This window comes from Hemiscyllium ocellatum, chromosome 4 (assembly GCF_020745735.1).
Source record: "Hemiscyllium ocellatum isolate sHemOce1 chromosome 4, sHemOce1.pat.X.cur, whole genome shotgun sequence".
NCBI classification, from domain to species: Eukaryota; Metazoa; Chordata; class Chondrichthyes; order Orectolobiformes; family Hemiscylliidae; genus Hemiscyllium; species Hemiscyllium ocellatum.
Window position 1 is genome coordinate 92,040,815 of NC_083404.1, and position 18,180 is coordinate 92,058,994.

The 18,180-nt window shown below is 42.0% G+C and overlaps 1 protein-coding gene across 4 annotated transcripts in view; it reads right to left on the reverse strand.

Annotated features, from left to right (window-relative positions):
* snx16 (sorting nexin 16) overlaps nucleotides 1-18,180 on the reverse strand; it is a 46,035-nt gene that overhangs the window by 9,712 nt on the left and 18,143 nt on the right. For all 4 annotated transcript variants that reach the window (XM_060824391.1, XM_060824392.1, XM_060824393.1 and 1 more), the window contains one exon: nucleotides 8,331-8,400. In XM_060824391.1, the coding sequence (XP_060680374.1) occupies nucleotides 8,331-8,400 (70 nt within the window). The remainder of the gene's footprint in view (nucleotides 1-8,330; nucleotides 8,401-18,180) is intronic.

The window sequence follows — 18,180 nt, forward strand, 5'->3', positions numbered from 1 at the left end:
GTTCCCTCAACTCAGCACCGCCCTCCTAACCTGCAATCCTCTTCCTGACCTCTCCGCCCCCACCCCACTCCGGCCTATCACCCTCACCTTGACCTCCTTCCACCTATCCCACCTCCATCGCCCCTCCCCCTAGTCCCTCCTCCCTACCCTTTATCTTAGCCTGCTTGGCTCTCTCTCTCTCTTATTCCTGATGAAGGGCTTATGCTCGAAACGTCGAATTCTCTATTCCTGAGATGCTGCCTGGCCTGCTGTGCTTTGACCAGCAACACATTTGCACCCTAGAGAATATTGTTGAACAAAGAGATCTCAGGATGCAGGTACACAGTCCCTTGAAAGCAGCTTCACAGGTAGACGGTGTGATGAAGATGGCGTTAGGCATGCTTACCTTCATTGGTCAGTACACTGAGTATAGGAGTTGGGATGTCATCCTCTTAAGGCTGTACAAAACATTGGTAAGACCACATATGGATGCTGTGTACAATTCTGATCGCCCTACAATAGGGAGGATATTATAAAACTGGAAAGGGTCAAAAACAATTTGCAAGTATGTTACTGTGACTGGAGGGCTTGAGTTACTGGAGGGGCTGGGTAGGCTTGGACTTTTCCCCGCGGAACGTAGGAAGTTGAGGGGAGTGACCTTATAGAGGTTTATAAAATCTTAAATAAAGGGCATAAATAAAGTGAATAGCCAAGATCTTTCCCCCCCCCCAAGGTAGCAGAGTCCAAAACTAGAGGGCATAGGTTAAAATGAGAAGGGAAAGATTTAAAAGGGACCTGAGGGACAACTTTTCACAGAGGGTGGCATGTATACGGAACGAGCTGCCAGAGGAAGACATAGGGATGAGTACAATTACAACATTTAAAAGATGTTTGGACAGGTAAATAGAAAGGAAAGATTTAGAGGGATATTATCCAAATGCAGGCAAATGGGACTAGTTCATTTTAGAAAACCAGGTCAGTATGGACAAGTTGGGTTGAAGGGGCTGCTTCCAGGCTCTATCACTCTACTTCCATTAACTATCATACAGGTATGCCACGTTTATGCACTTGTATCAAAGTGGACAAGTTCACATTTTCCTACATTATACTCCAGCAACCAAAATTTTTGATTACTCATTTAAGCTGTTTATATCCTTTAGCAGACTCTCTACCTCCCTTGCTCTCATTGGAAAATTTAGCCAGTCTACATTTAATACCTTCATCCAAGTTATTGGATTAATTTGTAAATAGTGGAGGGTCCAACTATGATATCTACGGCATTCCACTAGTTACAACTTACCCAAAATAAACCCATTTTCTGTTTCCTATTAGACAACAAATATTATATAATGTTGATGCATTAACCCCTACACTATGTGCTTTATTTTTGTGTCACAATCTCATTTGAGGCACCTTATTAAACTGGAATTAATGTACTTCCACAATTGCAAGTATACTACTATATTGACTAATTCCCACTTTATACAGCTCACTGGTTACTTCATTAAAGAACAATAGAATAAGTTAGAAACACAATTCCTTTTCAAAAATCTTATTGACCTGCCAGATTGCATCAAGATATTCCAAGTATCCTGCTACAACTGCTTAATAATGGATTCTGCACTTGTCCATCCCAAATGGCATGGAGAAGTTGGTGGTGAGCTGCTTTCTTGGAACCATTGTAGTCTTTGGAATATAGGGACATCCACAGTACTATCAGGAACGAAAGAAGGAAGACAGTTCCATCACTTTGACATAGCAACAGTGAATGAATGACAGGATAATTCCAAATCAAAATGGAGAGAGACTTGGAAGGAAAGTTGCAGACTGAAGAGTTTGTCTAGGTGGTGGAGGCCACCGATTTTAAAGATGCTGTTGAAGAAGTCTTTGTGAGTTGCTGCAGTGTATCTTATAGATGGTCCATAATGCCATCATTGTACATCTTTGGTGAAAGGAATGAATGTTGAACATGGAAGATGGGATACAAACGAGCATACTGTTTTGCTTTTGATGGTATCAGGTTTCATCAATGTTGCTGGAGCTGCACATGCCAGGCAAAAGAACAGTATTCTATCACTCTCCTGAACTTTGCTCTTCTTTCACTTTGCTGATGATTGAGAATAGACTGATAGGATAGTAAGTGGATGGGATGGTCATGGATTGATTGGACTTCTCCTGCTACTTGTGAGGGGCACAGTGTCTTAGTGGTTAGCACTGTTGCCTCACAGTGCCAAGGTCCTGGATTCAATTCCACATCAGGAGGGATTTGGGCATTAGTAGTGCACTAAATGGGACAGACTGAAAACAGATCGAGCAACTCAAAAGAGAAGCTCAGAATTGGGCATTATTGAGACCTGTGAGCAATTCTTTTCAACAGAATTATTTCCAATCACAATTTGTAACCAGAGGGTCGGAACAGACTCGATAGGCCAAATAGCCGCTTTCCACATTGTAGGGATTCTATGATTCTTTGACAAAAAGATTTACAAAGATGTTGTCAGGGTTGGAGGATTTGAACTACAGTGAGAGGCTGAACAGGCTGGGGCTGTTTTCCCTGGAGCATCGGAGGTTGAGGGGTGACCTTATAGAGGTTTACAAAGTCATGAGGGGCATGGATAGGGTAAATAGACAACGTCTTTTCCCTGGGGTCGGGGAGTCCAGAACTAGAGGGCATAGGATAAGGGTGAAAGGGGAAAAATATAAAAGAGACCTAAGGGGCAACCTTTTTCACACAGAGTGGTGAGTGTATGGAATGAGCTGCCACAGAAAGTGGTGGTAGCTGGTACAATTGCGACATTTAAAAGACATTTGGATGGGTATATGAATAGGAAAGGTTTGGAGGGATATGGGCCGGGTGCTGGCAGGTGGGATTAGATTGGGTTGGGATATCTGGTCGGCATGGACGGGTTGGACTGAACGGTCTGTTTCCATGCTGAACATCTCTATGACTACAACAAGGCAATTTTCCATTGTTAGGTAGATGTTAGTATTCTAACTGCACTGGAAGAGCTTGATTAGGGGTGTGCTGTTCTGAAGCACAAGCTGTCAGGGCAGTACCTACTTTTGCCAGCTGTTGTTTCTACGTGGAGTGAATCAAATTAGTTGCAGACTGACATTGGTGATGCTGGTGACTTCAGAAGGCTTAGATAGAAAATCCACTTAGTACTTCTGGTTGCAAACAGATGAAAATGCTTCAGTCTTCACTTTTGCTCTTATGTCCTGGGCTCCCCAGCATAAAGAACAGGGATACCCTGTGGAGCTTCCAATTCTTTATTTGTTTAGTTGTCCACTAATATTCATGATTATATGTTTCAGAACTTCAAACTGATCAGTTGGAAGTGGAAATTGCTTTGTCTTGCATATTGCATGCTGATATGTAAATAGTTCTGTGTTGTAGTTTTACCAGGTTGACACCTTGTTTTTATGTATGCCCAGTGCTGCTTTTGGCAGGCCCCTCTCATTGAACCAAGACTGATCGCCCAGCTTGATGGCAACGCTAGTGGGGGATATGCCAGGCCACTGGTTAAAAATTGAGATTGAATATAATTCTGCTGAAAAGAATTGTTCACATAATGGCCAATTTTGAGTTGCTCTTTTGAGTTGCTAGATTTGTTCTCAGTCTGTCCCATTTAGTGCAGTACTAGTGCCACACAATATGATAGTGTTTCCTCAATGTTAAGATGAGACTTTGTCTCCTACCCTATTTCTCATATTTCCTACCCTGGCTTCCTGTACCTCAATACCATGTCAGTTCACTCATCCACCATGCAGCTCCCACTCTCATCCATATTAGTTCAAAAGAACTCAAACTGCAATGGCTGCGGCTCCAGAACACTTGCTTTCTTGATTTTATTACATGTCTGACTTCTAGTCACAACCTCTTGACTCAACCAGTGGGCAAATCAGCGGGCCTAATCTAACAAGGGACTGTCTTCGGAAATAAAACATCCAGATAGCTTCAATGTATATGGCTTCACCTTCAGCACACTCTTTTCTTGTTAAGTCTGTTATCATGTTCTATAACTATTAAGAGTTATAAAGAAATGTTTTTAATCAATGTGTTCCAACATGTTAAAACACACCTCTGGAATAGTTGGGACTTGAATCCAGGTCCCCCGACACTACTACTACTACTACAAGATACAAGACCCTTGCATCCAGCTCACATCTTTGATGTTGTTTCAGACACTAACTAGACATATTTACTGTGGATCTTACTGATCCACAAGCAATCACATATTACAGGTGCAACACATCATCTGTCATCCCACTCTTGCGTTTTAATGAAGCAATTATTTTCCTAAATTTGAAATAGTTTATGCCTTTTTCATTTCCATTTACTATGCTAATTAAACTTTAGTAATGCCCTTTCCATTTAAAGTAGAACAGTAGATTCATAAGTAAAATTACTTTCTTTCTATTGTCTCAAATTAATTATAAAAAAGACAGCTTTTAAGTATTACTTTTAAATTCTAATTTTGCTCATTTCCAGCTATTTACAAAACTGCTTAAGTGCAGTTCTGCGCAAACCAATCAAGCTTATCAGCAAGAGCAATTTTGTCTCAGAGCTAGAAGGCTGTGTGCATTCAAGTTTCATGCCAGGGAACCAAGCACGTAGTTCAGGCTGACCTTTCAATATACAGTATTGTGGAAGGAGTGCAACAACAATTAGCACTTACACAGCAAAATGTTCCAAGCAATTTTACACAAATATTATTGAACAAAGCTTGCCTGTGTCACACAGGAATCAAAAGAACAGGATGTAAAGTAGGATTTAAGAAGCGTCTTATTGGAAAAGTAGTTAAGGGAAAGAATATCAGAATTTAGAGTCTAAGCAACTAAGGGACAGCTGCTCATGGTGAAACAATGAAGGAAAATTATTTATTTTTTAAACCCATGATTTGGACATCACTGGCCCATTTCTAGTTGTCCTTGATTTGGTGGTGAGCTGCTTTCTTGAACCACTGCAGTCCATTTTGTGTGCCTCCACCTACAATTTTATTAGGGAACTAGTGGCAAGATTTTAAATGAGCAATACTGAAGGAACAATGATATATTTCTCAGTCAGGATGGTGAGGGGAACATACAAGTTGTATGCTTTGTATCTGCCACCAAGGTTAGTTTAGATTGTAGTAGTTGTGGGATTGGAAGATTCTAAGGAGTTTCGATGAATTTGTGCAGTGTGTCTCCATTGATGGTACACATTGCTGCTCTTGTGCAGTGTGGAGGAAGCAAATGTGCACATGATGCCAATGAAGCAGACTGCTCTATTCTGGATGGTATTGAACTTCTTAGGTATTACTGGAGCTACACCCATCCAGTCAAGTGCAGAATGTTCCATCACACTTCTGACTTGTGCCTGTAGACAGGCTTTGCAGAGTCAGGATTTGAGTTACTCATTACGGGACTCATAATGCCACAATATCTATAGGGTTATAAAAGTTGTTCCTGTTCAATAGCAACCCCAGGATTCAGCAATGGCAATGCCATTGAATATCAATTAGTGATGATTAGATTTGTTTTTGTTGGGAGACTGTTATTGCCTAACAATAATGTGGCACAAATGATACTTTCTGATCGTCAGCTTAAGCCTGGATATAGGCCCAATCTTGTGGCATTTGGACATGGACTGTTTCAGTGTCTGAGGAGTCACAAATGGTGCTGAACATTGTGGAATCATCAGTGAACATCCCCAGCTCTGACATCATGATCTAAATCCAACAACCACATCTACCCGACATCTACATGCCAGGTGAGAATCCAGCCAGTGGAGAGTTCTCCCCAATTCCCATGGGCTCTAGTTTTGCTAAGGCCCTTGATGCCAAATAATCAAATACAACATTGACATCAGGGGTTGTGACTCTCACCACACCTCTGGAATTCAGTTCTTCAGTTTTTGAACCAAGATTGTGATGAGGTCAGTATGTATGTAATGTCAGAATTAGAGAAAATCAGAAAATAAAGTGGAGCTGCTGGAGGAAGTTAGGCATAGGGAGAAACTAAACTTTGCAGGATTTGGAAACCAGGACTCAAATTTTACATTGACGGTGTCTCAGGATTGCAAAACATTATAGATTAATAAGAATGTTATGCTTCTAGTACAATAATAACTAAACTTCAAAATAGTTCATTGTCTGAACATTTTGGGATGCCCAGATATCATGAAAATAAACTATTTAAATGGATGTCTTTCACATTTCGCCCATCTATTCTTCCCACTGCCTATTGCTAAGACAGAACTAAACCTTGTGAACAGATTTCTTCAATTCCAGTGTAGCTCTGGTTGAAAAATACAAATGAAATTTTAAGTCTTATTCATGTAGCAAAGACATAGAAGCCATTGTTCACATACTCCTTCGTTAGCACAAAGGCAACAGTGGGGGACAGGAAAGATTGATTAGGTGAAAGTGAGGACTGCAGATGCTGGAGATCAGAGTCAAGATTAGTGGTGCTGGAAAAGTACAGCAGGTCAGGCAGAATCCAAGGAGCAGGAAAATCGACATTTCGGGCAAAAGCCTGTCATCAGGGATGCTCATTCTTAATTGCAACATTATGAAATCCTCATGTTTGTTCAGAATATAGATTTTATCAGTCTGAACTATGCTACAACAAAAGAGGGTGTGGAATCAAGAATCCTTTAGTTACAAGAAACATGTTAATTCTGAATTTTTTAAATTTCCTATCACATTAGCAGTCACATGGAAACCAATAAAGAATTCTTCAAATTATTGGCCAAATTAGTTTTACTTGCTTTCATAAAGGAGTTAGGGTAAGTTTAGGAATTGCAACTGAAGTCTGATTTTGCATAACCGATTATAATAAAGATCAATAACCCATCTAGATTTAAGTACAAAAATGTGATCAATACCAATACAATCAGTATCACAAAGGCAAAGAAAAAGACAAAAACAATCAGCTTTAACAACAGGAGCTAGATCTTAACCTTTTATTTAAAGAACTGTGCATGGAAGGTTATTTTTCCAATGTGATGTGCCACAAGGATTGGTGCTGGGTCCACTGCTTTTCATCATTTGTATAAATGATTTGGATGTAAATATAGGTTAACAAGTTTGCAGATGACACCAAAATTGGTGGTGTATGGACAGCAGTGAAGGTTACCACAGAATACAACGGAACCCTGGTCAGACGAGCTGAGGAGTGGCAAATACAGTTTAATTCAGATAAATGTGAAGTGTTGCATTTTGGTAAGGTAAGTCAGAGCAGGAGTTATACACTTACTGGTCCAGCCCTGAGTAGTGTTACTAATCAAAAAGCCCAAGGGGTGCAGTTGCCCAGTTCTTTGAAAGTGGAGTTGCAGATAGGCAGTGTGGTGAAGGCAGTGTTTAGCTGGCTTGCCTTTGCTGGTCAGTGTGTGGAGTATAGGAGCTGGGATATCATGTTGCAGCTTTACAGGATATTGGTTGGGCCACTTTTGGAGTACTGCATTCATTTCATGTCTCCCTGCTACAGCAAGGGTTTTCTTAAACTTGAAAGGGTTCAGAAAAGATTTACAAGGATGTTGCCAGAAATGGACAGTTTGAACTACAGGGAAAGGCTGAATAGGCTGAGGCTTTTTTCCCTGGAGTGTTGAAGGCTGAGGGAAGACCCTACAAAATCTGGGTAGGGTGAATATCCAAGGTCTTTTTCCCAGGGAAGAGGAGTCCAAACCTTGATGGCATGTGTTAAAGGTGAGAGGGGAAAGTTTTAAAAGGGACCGGAGGGGAAAGTTTTTCACACAGAGGGTAGTGTATGTACGGAATGAGCTGTGGAAGGAAGTGTTTGAGGAAGGTAAAATTACAACATTTAATAGGCATCTGGATGGATACATGATAGGCTGAGCTTTGAGGGATATGGGCCAAATATTGGTAAATGGGACTAAATTAATTTAGAATAGCTGCTTGGCAAAGATCAATTGGACTGAAGGATCTGTTTCCGTGCTGTACAACTCTGACCGTATATTTGCAAAAACAAAGATTATTCCTCCAAAATATAATTACAGTTTTTATTCAGCTTTCACAGCATCTACAAAATGTTATGGGTGAAATTATATAAGACTGAATACCAGTACCGGTTCAATAACATTCCTAGCAACATTGCAATTATTATTCTGACACTATATTTGGACAAGGTAAACATAGGGCAACATAAAGGTCATCTTGAGTAGATGAATTCAACATTAAATTGTATGTAACCCTATGGTATTAACTTCAAACATGCCCAGCATTCTTACTTTCTTCTGCAAATTGTATTTGTTTCAATTTGTATAAAACAATGATACGACTGTGCACAGAAACCATTTGTTTTTTTGCTGTGTTCAATTTACTCCCAAGAAAATTAAACTGAAGACTTACCCTACTCTCTTCTAGGCTATCAAAGGGGCCTGGTGGATCATCCAAACATAAAAACTCTCTCACTGAAGTGCTGAAACAACAAGGTTATTTTAGTAGAGAAGATTGATTTTGTTGCAAATCAATTTAACAAGTTCCATAAACATTAAATTCACGCAACGACCATGTGCATGAGCAAAAGTGAAAAAACCCAACATTCCTCTAAGAGAAATAGTAACCTCAAATGATTACCATGGGCTCAGGTTTTCTTATGGATTTATCTTAAACGTAGTTTTGTCACCAATTACTATTTTTTTTCCTCTACTCTGCCTTTCAAATCTCCAGTTTCCACCCTCACACATCCTCTATTTCAATTAAACTGACTTTTTCTACAATGATGCTTTCGGCACCAATTCTCATTCCCAAGTTCACCTATATCCCCATTTTATGTCTCGCTATTAAAATCTGAGAAATACAATTTAAAGCTTAAACTTGCTTAGAATGTCACATAGATAAAAAATTAAGAAGTCTCATATATATAGATCTATTTAAAAATGGTTTTAATAGCTTAGTGCAAGCTAATTTACTATTTGAAATCTCTCCATGTCCATAACCTCATCAATATATCTGCTCCCTAGTCATTTTCTTCGAAGCAAACAATGGCAGTTTCTAATGATGCCTCGTGTTTAGGCCGTGATCCACATGAAAATTAGAATGTAGCAAGCAAAGGATAATCTAAAAAAAACGATTCAGAGGAGTGAAAGATTCAAATGACCATAGAATCTTAAAAAGGCAAAGATATTCTCACTTGTTTCTACCTGCTTTGCACTATGATCTGGGGATGAATGCAAATAGATGAGAAAAGCAATAAAGGGTGTGTTAAAGATTATGCCGGAGGCAAGGGGTGGAAGACTTCTCCATTACTTCTAGAACAAAAGTTTATTCTTCTGTCAACGCTAGTATCACGTTAATACTCACTGCAACACCAGCTTGCTGGAGGGAACAAGTAGGTACATCACAGGGGACCTATGATTAAGATCTGTATGATCATGGGCAACAGAATAAACTGCCAAAGCAGAAACAATAGGAAAATTGCATGGTACTCTGATATGCAAAGCTACTTGAAAAACCAACTTTCTTTTGTCAGTATTTGCTATAATTAATAAAAGGGACCTCGGTATTTCTTTTTGAAAGACTAAAAATCATGGCACATTAACTGTAGGTGAGATGTTTGTTCGAATTGGCATTCACTGTGATCTTAGAGTTTTGAACATTTCATTCGGGAGGTGGAGGGGGGGGTTATTGAGAAGAGTTACAGGGAAGTTGTCTCACCTCAGGTAAAAGAAGAAGGTAGATGGGTTACCGTCAAGGAACAGAAAAGGGAACCAGCAGGCAGTGCAGAGATCCCTGTGGTCATTCCCCTCAACAACAAGTATACTGTTTTGGACACTGTTGGGAGGGATGACTTACCAGGGGTAAGCAATAGGGCACAGGTCTCTGGCACAGAGTCTGTCCCTGTTGCCCAGCAGAGAGGGGGAACAGGAGCAGAACATTAGTCACCGGGGCCTCCATAGTTAGGGGGACAGAGAGGAGAATGAAAGAGACTCACAGTTGGTGTGTTCCCCCCCAGGTACCAGGGTTCATGACGTCTCTGATTGTGTTTTTGGGATTTTTGAGGGGGGTGGGGGTGGGGTGCAGCAGCCTCAAGTCGTGGTCCACATAGGCACCAACAACACAGGTAGGAAGAGAGGTGGGGATTTAAGGCAGAAATTCATGGAACTAAGGTGGAAGCTTACAGCTAGAACAAACAGAGTTGTTGTTTCTGGTTTGTTGCCTGTGCCACATGCTAGTAAGGTGAGGAATAGGGAGAGAGAGCAGTTGAACATATGGCTACAAGAATGGTGCAGGAGGGAGGAATTCAGATACCTGGATAATTGGGGCAGGTAGGGCCTCTACAAACAGGATGGTTTTCACCTGAAGCAGAGGGTACCAATATCCTGGGGGGAGGGAGCGTTATTTGTTAATGCTCTTCAGGTGGATTTAAACTAATTCAGCAGGGGGGGTAGGGACCAAAATTGTAGTTCAAGTATATGGGAGGTTGAGCGTAGTGAAGTCAGAACTAAGATTTCAAGATCGCAAGAAGCTGGTTTGAGATCTGTCTACTTCAACACCAGGAGCATCCAGAATAAGATAGGTGAACTTGCAGCATGGAATTTTGATGTTGTGGCCATTTCAGAGACATGGATAGAGCAGGGACATGAATGGTTTTTGCAGATTCTGGGATTTAGATATTTCAATAAGAACAGAGAAAATGATAAAAGAGGAGGTGGTGCGGGTTGTCTCACCTCAGGTAAAAAGAAGATGATAGATGGGTTACCATCAAGGAATGGAAAAGGGAACCAGCAGGCAGTGCAGAGGTCAAGGAGAATGAAAGAGATCAAGGACAGTATTACAGTTCCAGAAAGAACGTTTGAGGACTTGTCTACTGAGGTAGTATGGGCTGAGATTAGAAACAGAAAAGGAGGTTACCCTGTTGGGAGTTTTCTATAGACCTCCAAATAGTCCCAGAGATGTATAGGATAGGATAGCAAAGACGATCCTCAATAGGAGCAAGAGTGACAGGGTAGTTGTTATGGGGTGGGGAGGGGGCAGGCGTTAGATTTGGAGGTAGGTATATACTGCAGGGCAAGAGCTATAGCTGGGGGAAAGGCAATTACAATTAAGCAAGATTTAGAATGCATAGGATGGGGAAGGAAACTGCAAGGGATGGGCACAACTGAAATGTGGAACTACTGCGGGTCCTTGGTGAGTATGTATCGGTCAGGCAGGGAAGAAGTTATCAAGTGCGAGAGCTGTGGTTTAATCAGGAAGTTGAATCTCTTGTCAAGAGGAAGAAGGCAGCGACTTATATATTAGGAGGAGATGTGATGGCTCAGTTCAGGCGCTTGACAGCTACAACTTAGCTACAAAAGATTGAAAGAGAAAGTTGAGAAGAGCCTGGCGGGGGCATGTGATATCGTTGGCAAATAGGATCAAGGAAAATCCTAAGGATTTCTATAGGTATATCACGAATAAAAGAATGACGAGAGTAAGATTAGGGCCAATCAAGGACAGTAGTGGGAAGTTGTGAATGGTGTCACAGGAGACAGGGAAAGTACAAACTGAATACTTTTCATCAGTATCCAGACTAGAAAAAGACAATGTGGTCAAGGAGAATACTGAGATACAGGCTACTAGACTAGATGGTATTGAGGTGCATAAGGATGAGGTGTTAAAATAGATAAGTCCATGGGCCAGATGAGATTTATTCTAGGATTCTCTGGGAAGCCAGGGAGAAGATTGCCAAGCATTTGGTTTTGATCTTTATGTCATCATTTTCTACAGGAATAGTGCCAGAAGACTGGAGGACAAGAAATGTTGTTTCCTTGTTCAAGGCGGGGAGTAGAGACAACCCTGTGAGCCTTACTTCAGTTGTGGGTCAAGCATTGGAAAGTGTTATGAGAGATAGAATTTATAATCATCTAGAAAGGAATATGTTGATTAGGGATAGTCAACACTGTTTTGTTAAGGGTAGGTCGTGTCTCTCAAACCTTAATGGGTTCTTTGAGAAGGTGGATGAGGGTAAAGCGGTTGATGTGGTGTATATGGATTTCAGTAAGGCATTTGACAAGGTTTCCCACTGTAGGCTATTGCACAAAATACAGAGACTTGGAATTGAGGATGATTTAACGGTTTGGATCAGAAATTGGCTCGCTGAAAGAAGATAGAGGGTGGTGGTTGATGGGAAATATTCATCCTGGAGTTCAGTTAATAGCGGGCCACCGAAAGGATCTATTTTGGGTTCACTGTTGTTTGTCATTTTTATAAATGACCTGGATGAGGGCATAGAAGGGTGGGTTAGTAAATTTGTGGATGACACTAAGATCGGTAGAGGTGCGGATAGTGCTGAAGGATGTTGCAGATTACAAAGGGACATAGATAAGCTGCAGAGCTGGGCTAAGAGGTGGCAAATGGAGTATAATGTGGAGAAGTGTGAGATGATTCACTTTGGAAGAAGTATCAGAAATGCAGTGTACTGGACTAATGATAAGTTTCTTGACAATGTAGATGAGCAGAGATATCTCCAGGTCCAAGTACACAGATCCCTAAAAGTTGCCACTCAGATTGATAGGGCTGTTAAGAAGGCATATGGTGTGTTAACCATCAATGGTCAAGGGATTGCATTTCGGAACCATGAGATTATGTTGCAGCTGCACAAAATTCTGGTGCAGCCACATTTGGAGTACTGCTTACAGTTCTGGTCACTGCATTATACGAAAGATGTGGAAGGTTTGGAAAGTGTTCAGAGGAGATTTACTAGGTATGGATGGAAGGTCTTGTGAGGAAAGGCTGAGTGACTTGAGGCTGTTTTCATTAGGGAGAAGCAGGTTGAGAGGTGGCTTAATTGAGATATATAAAATGGTTAGAACCTTTTTCCTTAGATGGCGATGGCTAGCCTGAGGAGACATACCTTTAAATTGACAGGTGATAGATGTAGGACAGATGTCAGAGGTAGTTTCTTTACACAGAGAGTCATAGGGGCACAGAACACATTGCCTGCAACAGTCGTAGTCTCGCCAACTTAAAGGGCATTTAAATGGTCATTGGTATGCATGTGGACAAGAATGGAATAGTGTATGTTAGATGGGCTTCAGATTGGTTCCACAGGCCGGTGCAAAATCAAGGGCAGAAGGGCCGGTGCTGTGCTGTAATGTCCTATGTACTGAAAGGGCTTCTTCAACAAATTCTTTTGCAGAATGCAAGGCTTTTGTTTTCAGCCTCAAAAGGACGATTCTGATGCTGACTGCTAATAGCTGGACTTTAGTTCATTCGTCTTAGAGGTGATTTGAATGTGCCAGTTTGTTTTCTGAGCTTTCATTATTCGTATATTTATTTTCATCCAACCTTTCTCTTCAAGGGCTCAACTACCTGATCTTGTACAGTTTAGCTCTTTCTTGCCTGTCTGATTGATTTTTCTTGCAGCCACCAGCTGCCGTTTTGTGAAGAGCAAATACATGAATAAATATTGATACGAATCACTTTGAGCTTAAGGATCTCTATCATTCTGGATAATTCATTCATTACTTGAATTTATTGTATTCCTTAGTGGCCTTTGTTGTGGATTGAAATTTTTCAATAGACAGGATATGCTCATGTTGTTGTTTTTCTCTGCATAATTTCAAAGATTTTTAGAAGTTTCTGAAACTTCATTTGCTTTTGTTCCTGATTAAATAAATGCAAGTTTATCTTCTTGCTTCTGAGCAGTGATCTAGCTGTCTGTTCTGGGAGTTTCACCTCTGCCTGCAGTTGCTGCACCTGGGTAGGTTCTTTTCAGTAATTAAGTAACTTTATTTCTTAACATGCTTCACAAAAAGACTGACATCCTTTGCACAAAACAGAAAACTGGGTTTTCAGCAACAATGTCCCTTAATTCCACGGAAATTTCAAATTTGAGTAAATGCATGACTTGCGTGCCTGTTCCCTCCACTGCAGCAATCTTCTGAAAAAGCAAACTATAACTGCAATGCTGTGATAGCTGGCATCACCTTATTACTGCTTCTTCCCAGTTTGTTGTGAAAATTTCTGTTCTGGCTGTTGCAATACTAGTACTGAAGTGACTTCAGTGTCTGCAAACCAAAGAATTTCTAAAGCAATGCAAGCTCCTCTACATCATGAAGAAGCATAATTAGTAGGAATTACTTACAAAGTCTCCATATTTCTTCTCTATTGTACTGAAGTGCAGTGTGCATTTTGCCTCTTACTCCAGTTCAAGTACTTCCCAAGCCCCAAAATGTAATGGAGTAGGGATGGAGGATTCCTGATTACTACCATCCTCCATCACCCAAATGGATTGATGCATATATTACAAAATCCAAGTTAAAGCTAGTTTCTCTGCAATTTTCTTTCATCTCTGTATAGCAAATATTACTATGCAGGCTTGTCATAAAAATAATTCAACTTTATTGGTGCACTTGCCACAGAAAGAGTTTACCCTGCCACTCTACATCTCCTACGGCTTGGAAGCCTGAAGACTGCTGTGGTTTGTTTATTTTTTGGTGCTATTGCTAAAACCTTAGCTTGTGTCTCTCTTTGTACTGGTGACTCTCCATAAGACTGACAGAATGGGTTCCTCTAGTAGAATTCTTTTGTGACTTGAACTATATCTTATCAGCATATTTTCAGAGTGCCTGTTTCTTTCAACTCAAAGTAATTTTGTTTCTGTAATACTTTACTCACTGTGGCAAACTGATTTCTTCTTATGGCTAAGCAAGTACTCTGCTGAAAATGTGTTGCTGTAAAAGCGCAGCAGGTCAGGCAGCATCCAAGGAACAGGAGATTCGACATTTCGGGCATAAGCCCTTCTTCAGAAATGAGGAAAGTGTGTCCAGCAGGCTAAGATAAAAGGTAGGGAGGAGGGGCGTTGGAGATGCTATAGGTGGAAGGAGGTCAAGGTGAGGGTGATAGGCCGGAGTGGGGTAGGGGCGGAGATACAGGAAGAAGATTGCAGGTTAGGAAGGCGGTGCTGAGTTCGAGGGATTTGACTGAGACAAGGTGGGGGGGGGGAAAATGAGGAAACTGGAGAAATCGGAGTTCATCCCTTGTGGTTGGAGGGTTCCTAGGCGGAAGATGAGGCGCTCTTCCTCCAACCGTCATGTTGTTATGGTCTGGCGATGGAGGAGTCCAAGGACCTGCATGTCCTTGGTGGAGTGGGAGGGGGAGTTGAAGTGTTGAGCCACGGGGTGGTTGGGTTGGTTGGTCCGGGTGTCCCAGAGGTGTTCCCTGAAACGTTCCGCGAGTAGGCGGCCTGTCTCCCCAATATAGAGGAGGCCACATCGGGTGCAGTGGATGCAATAGATGATGTGTGTGGAGGTGCAGGTGAATTTATGGCGGATATGGAAGGATCCTTTGGGGCCTTGGAGGGAAGTAAGGGGAGAGGTGTGGGCGCAAGTTTTGCATTTCTTGCGGTTGCAGGCGAAGGTGCCGGGAGTGGAGGTTGGGTTGGTGGGGGGTGTGGACCTGACGAGGGAGTCACGGAGGGAGTGGTTTTTTCAGAACGCTGATAGGGGAGGGGAGGGAAATATATCCCTGGTGGCAGGGTCCGTTTGGAGGTGGCGGAAATGACGGCGGATGATACGCTGTATATGGAGGTTGGTGGGGTGGTAGGTGAGGAGCAGTGGGGTTCTGTCCTGGTGGTGGTTGGAGGGGCGGGGCTCAAAGGAGGAGGAGCGGGAAGTGGAGGAGATGCGGTGGAGGACATCGTCTATCACGTCTGGGGGGGAAATTGCGGTCTTTGAAGAAGGAGATCATCTGGGTTGTACGGTATTGGAACTGGTCCTCCTGGGACCAGATGCAGCGGAGACAAAGGAATTGGGAATATGGGATGGCGTTTTTACAGGGGGCAGGGTGGGAGGAGGTGTAGTCTAGGTAGCTGTGGGAGTCAGTCGGTTTATAGTAAATGTCCGTGTTGATTCGGTCGCCCGAGATAGAAATGGAAAGGTCTAGGAAGGGGAGGGAGGAGTCTGAGACGGTCCAGGTGAATTTGAGGTCGGGGTGTAAGGTGTTGGTAAAGTGGATGAACTGTTCAACCTCCTCGAGGGAGCACGAGGCAGCGTCGATACGGTCATCGATGTAGCGGAGGAAAAGGTGAGGGGTGGTGCCAGTGTAGTTGCGGAAGATGGAGTACCACATATCAGGTACTAATCAGGTACTCTGCATGGGACTTCTCCTGTACTTTCAGTTTCTGTGCAAGCTTTCCTATTCTGCTGGCCTAGTGTGCCTTGAAATCTGTCAATTGCCAACCCCCATCTCTGCTAAGCTTCACTTTAACTATTTTCCCCACGCCTCTGTTTAAACTACTGGCTTGGTCTTGTGGTTTATTGTCATTAGTCTTCACTTCAGGCTCATCCTACCTCCCATTAGTTCCATGGGTCTGGTTTCCGTTGACACTACATACTAATGTGAGATCTACAGTCTTAAGTGAACAGCAACAGGCTTTATTGAACATTGCCCTCTAAACAGGGTTGCTAGAGAGGCCACTTTACTTGGATTTCTACTGACCCAGTCTCCAATTGCATATGATCAAGAGTCTCTATAACATAGCTCCCTCTACTGTGTACTGAACATGTGCAAAGATTTAATTCCCTTTTACTCTAAACTCAGAAAAGGTCTCAATTTTGTTAAAACAAATAAAAATGCTGGAGCTCAACAAAAGCAACTGAATTAGAGTTATAGAGTCATGGAGATGTACAGCACGGAAACAGACCCTTCGGTTCAACTCATCCATGCCGACCAGATATCCCAACCGCCAGCACCTAGCCCATATCCCTCCAAACCATTCCTATTCAAATACCCATCCAGATGCCTTTTCGTTGTTGCAATTACACAAACATCCACCACTTCCTCTGATAGCTCATTCCATACACATATCACCCTCTGCGTGAAAAAGTTGCCCCTTAGGTATCTTTTATATTTTTCCCCTCTCACCCGAAACCTCTAGTTCTGGACTTTCCCACCCCAGGGAAAATCCTTTGTCCTTACCTCCCTTCTTTAATAGTGGCACCAGGTTAGCCAACCTCCAGTCTTCCAGCACCTCACTGAGACCATCGATTTACAAATATCTCAGCACGTGGCCCAGCAATCTCTTCCCTAGCTACCCACAGAGTTCTCAGGTACACCTGATCAGGTCCTGGGGATTTATCCACCTTTATGTGTTTCAAGACATCCAGCACTTTCTCCTCTGTAATATGCTCATTTTGCAAGACGTCACCACCTACTTCCCTACATTCTATATCTTCCATGTTCTTCTCCACAGTAATCACTGATGCAAAATACTTGTTTAGTATCTTCCCCCATCTCCTGTGGCTCCACACAAAGGCTGCCTTGCTGATCTTTGAGGGACCCTATTCTCTCCCTAGTTACCCTTTTGTCCTTAGAGTATTTGTAAAAACCCTTTGGATTCTCCTTAATCCTATTTGCCAAAGCTATCTCATGTTCCCTTTTTGCCCTCCCGATTTCCTTAAGTATACTCCTACTGCCTTTATACTCCTCTAAGGATTCACTCAATCTCTGCTGTCTATACCTGGCATATGCTTCATTCTTTTTCTTAACCAAACCCTCAATTTCTCTTGTCATCCAGCATTACCTACACCCAGCAGCCTTTCCTTTCACCCTGACAGGAATATACTGTCTCTGGACTCTTGTTATCTCATATCTGAAGGCTTCCCATTTTCCAGCCGTCCCTTTACCTGCGAACATCTGCCTCCAATCAGCTTTTGAAAGTCCTTGCCTAATTCATCAAAATTAGATTTCTTCCAATTTGGAACTTCATCTTTTAGACCTGGTCTATCTTTTCCAATCACTATTTTAAAACTTATAGAATTATGGTCACTGGCCCCAAAGTGCTCCCCACTGATACCTCAGTCATCTGTTCTGTCTTATTCACAAGAGTAGGTCACGTTTTGCACCTTCTCTAGTAGGTACATCCACATACTGAATCAGAAAATTGTCTTGTACACACTTAACAAATTCCCCTCCATCTAAACTCTTAACACTATGGCAGTCCCAGTCTATGTTTAGAAAGTTAAAATTCCCTACCATAGCCATCCTATTATTCTTACAGATGACTGAGATCTCCTTACAAATTTGTTTCTCAATTTCCCGCTGACTATTAGAGGGTTTATGATACAATCCCAATAAGGTGATCATCCCTTTCTTATTTCTCAGTTCCTTTCTTATTTAGTTCTGTATAATAAATGGTGAGCCTGTAGCTCCAATCAGGCTTTATTAGTGGCCATGTTGGGGAATTAGTTGTACTTGTGGTTTCTTTCAGGACTCC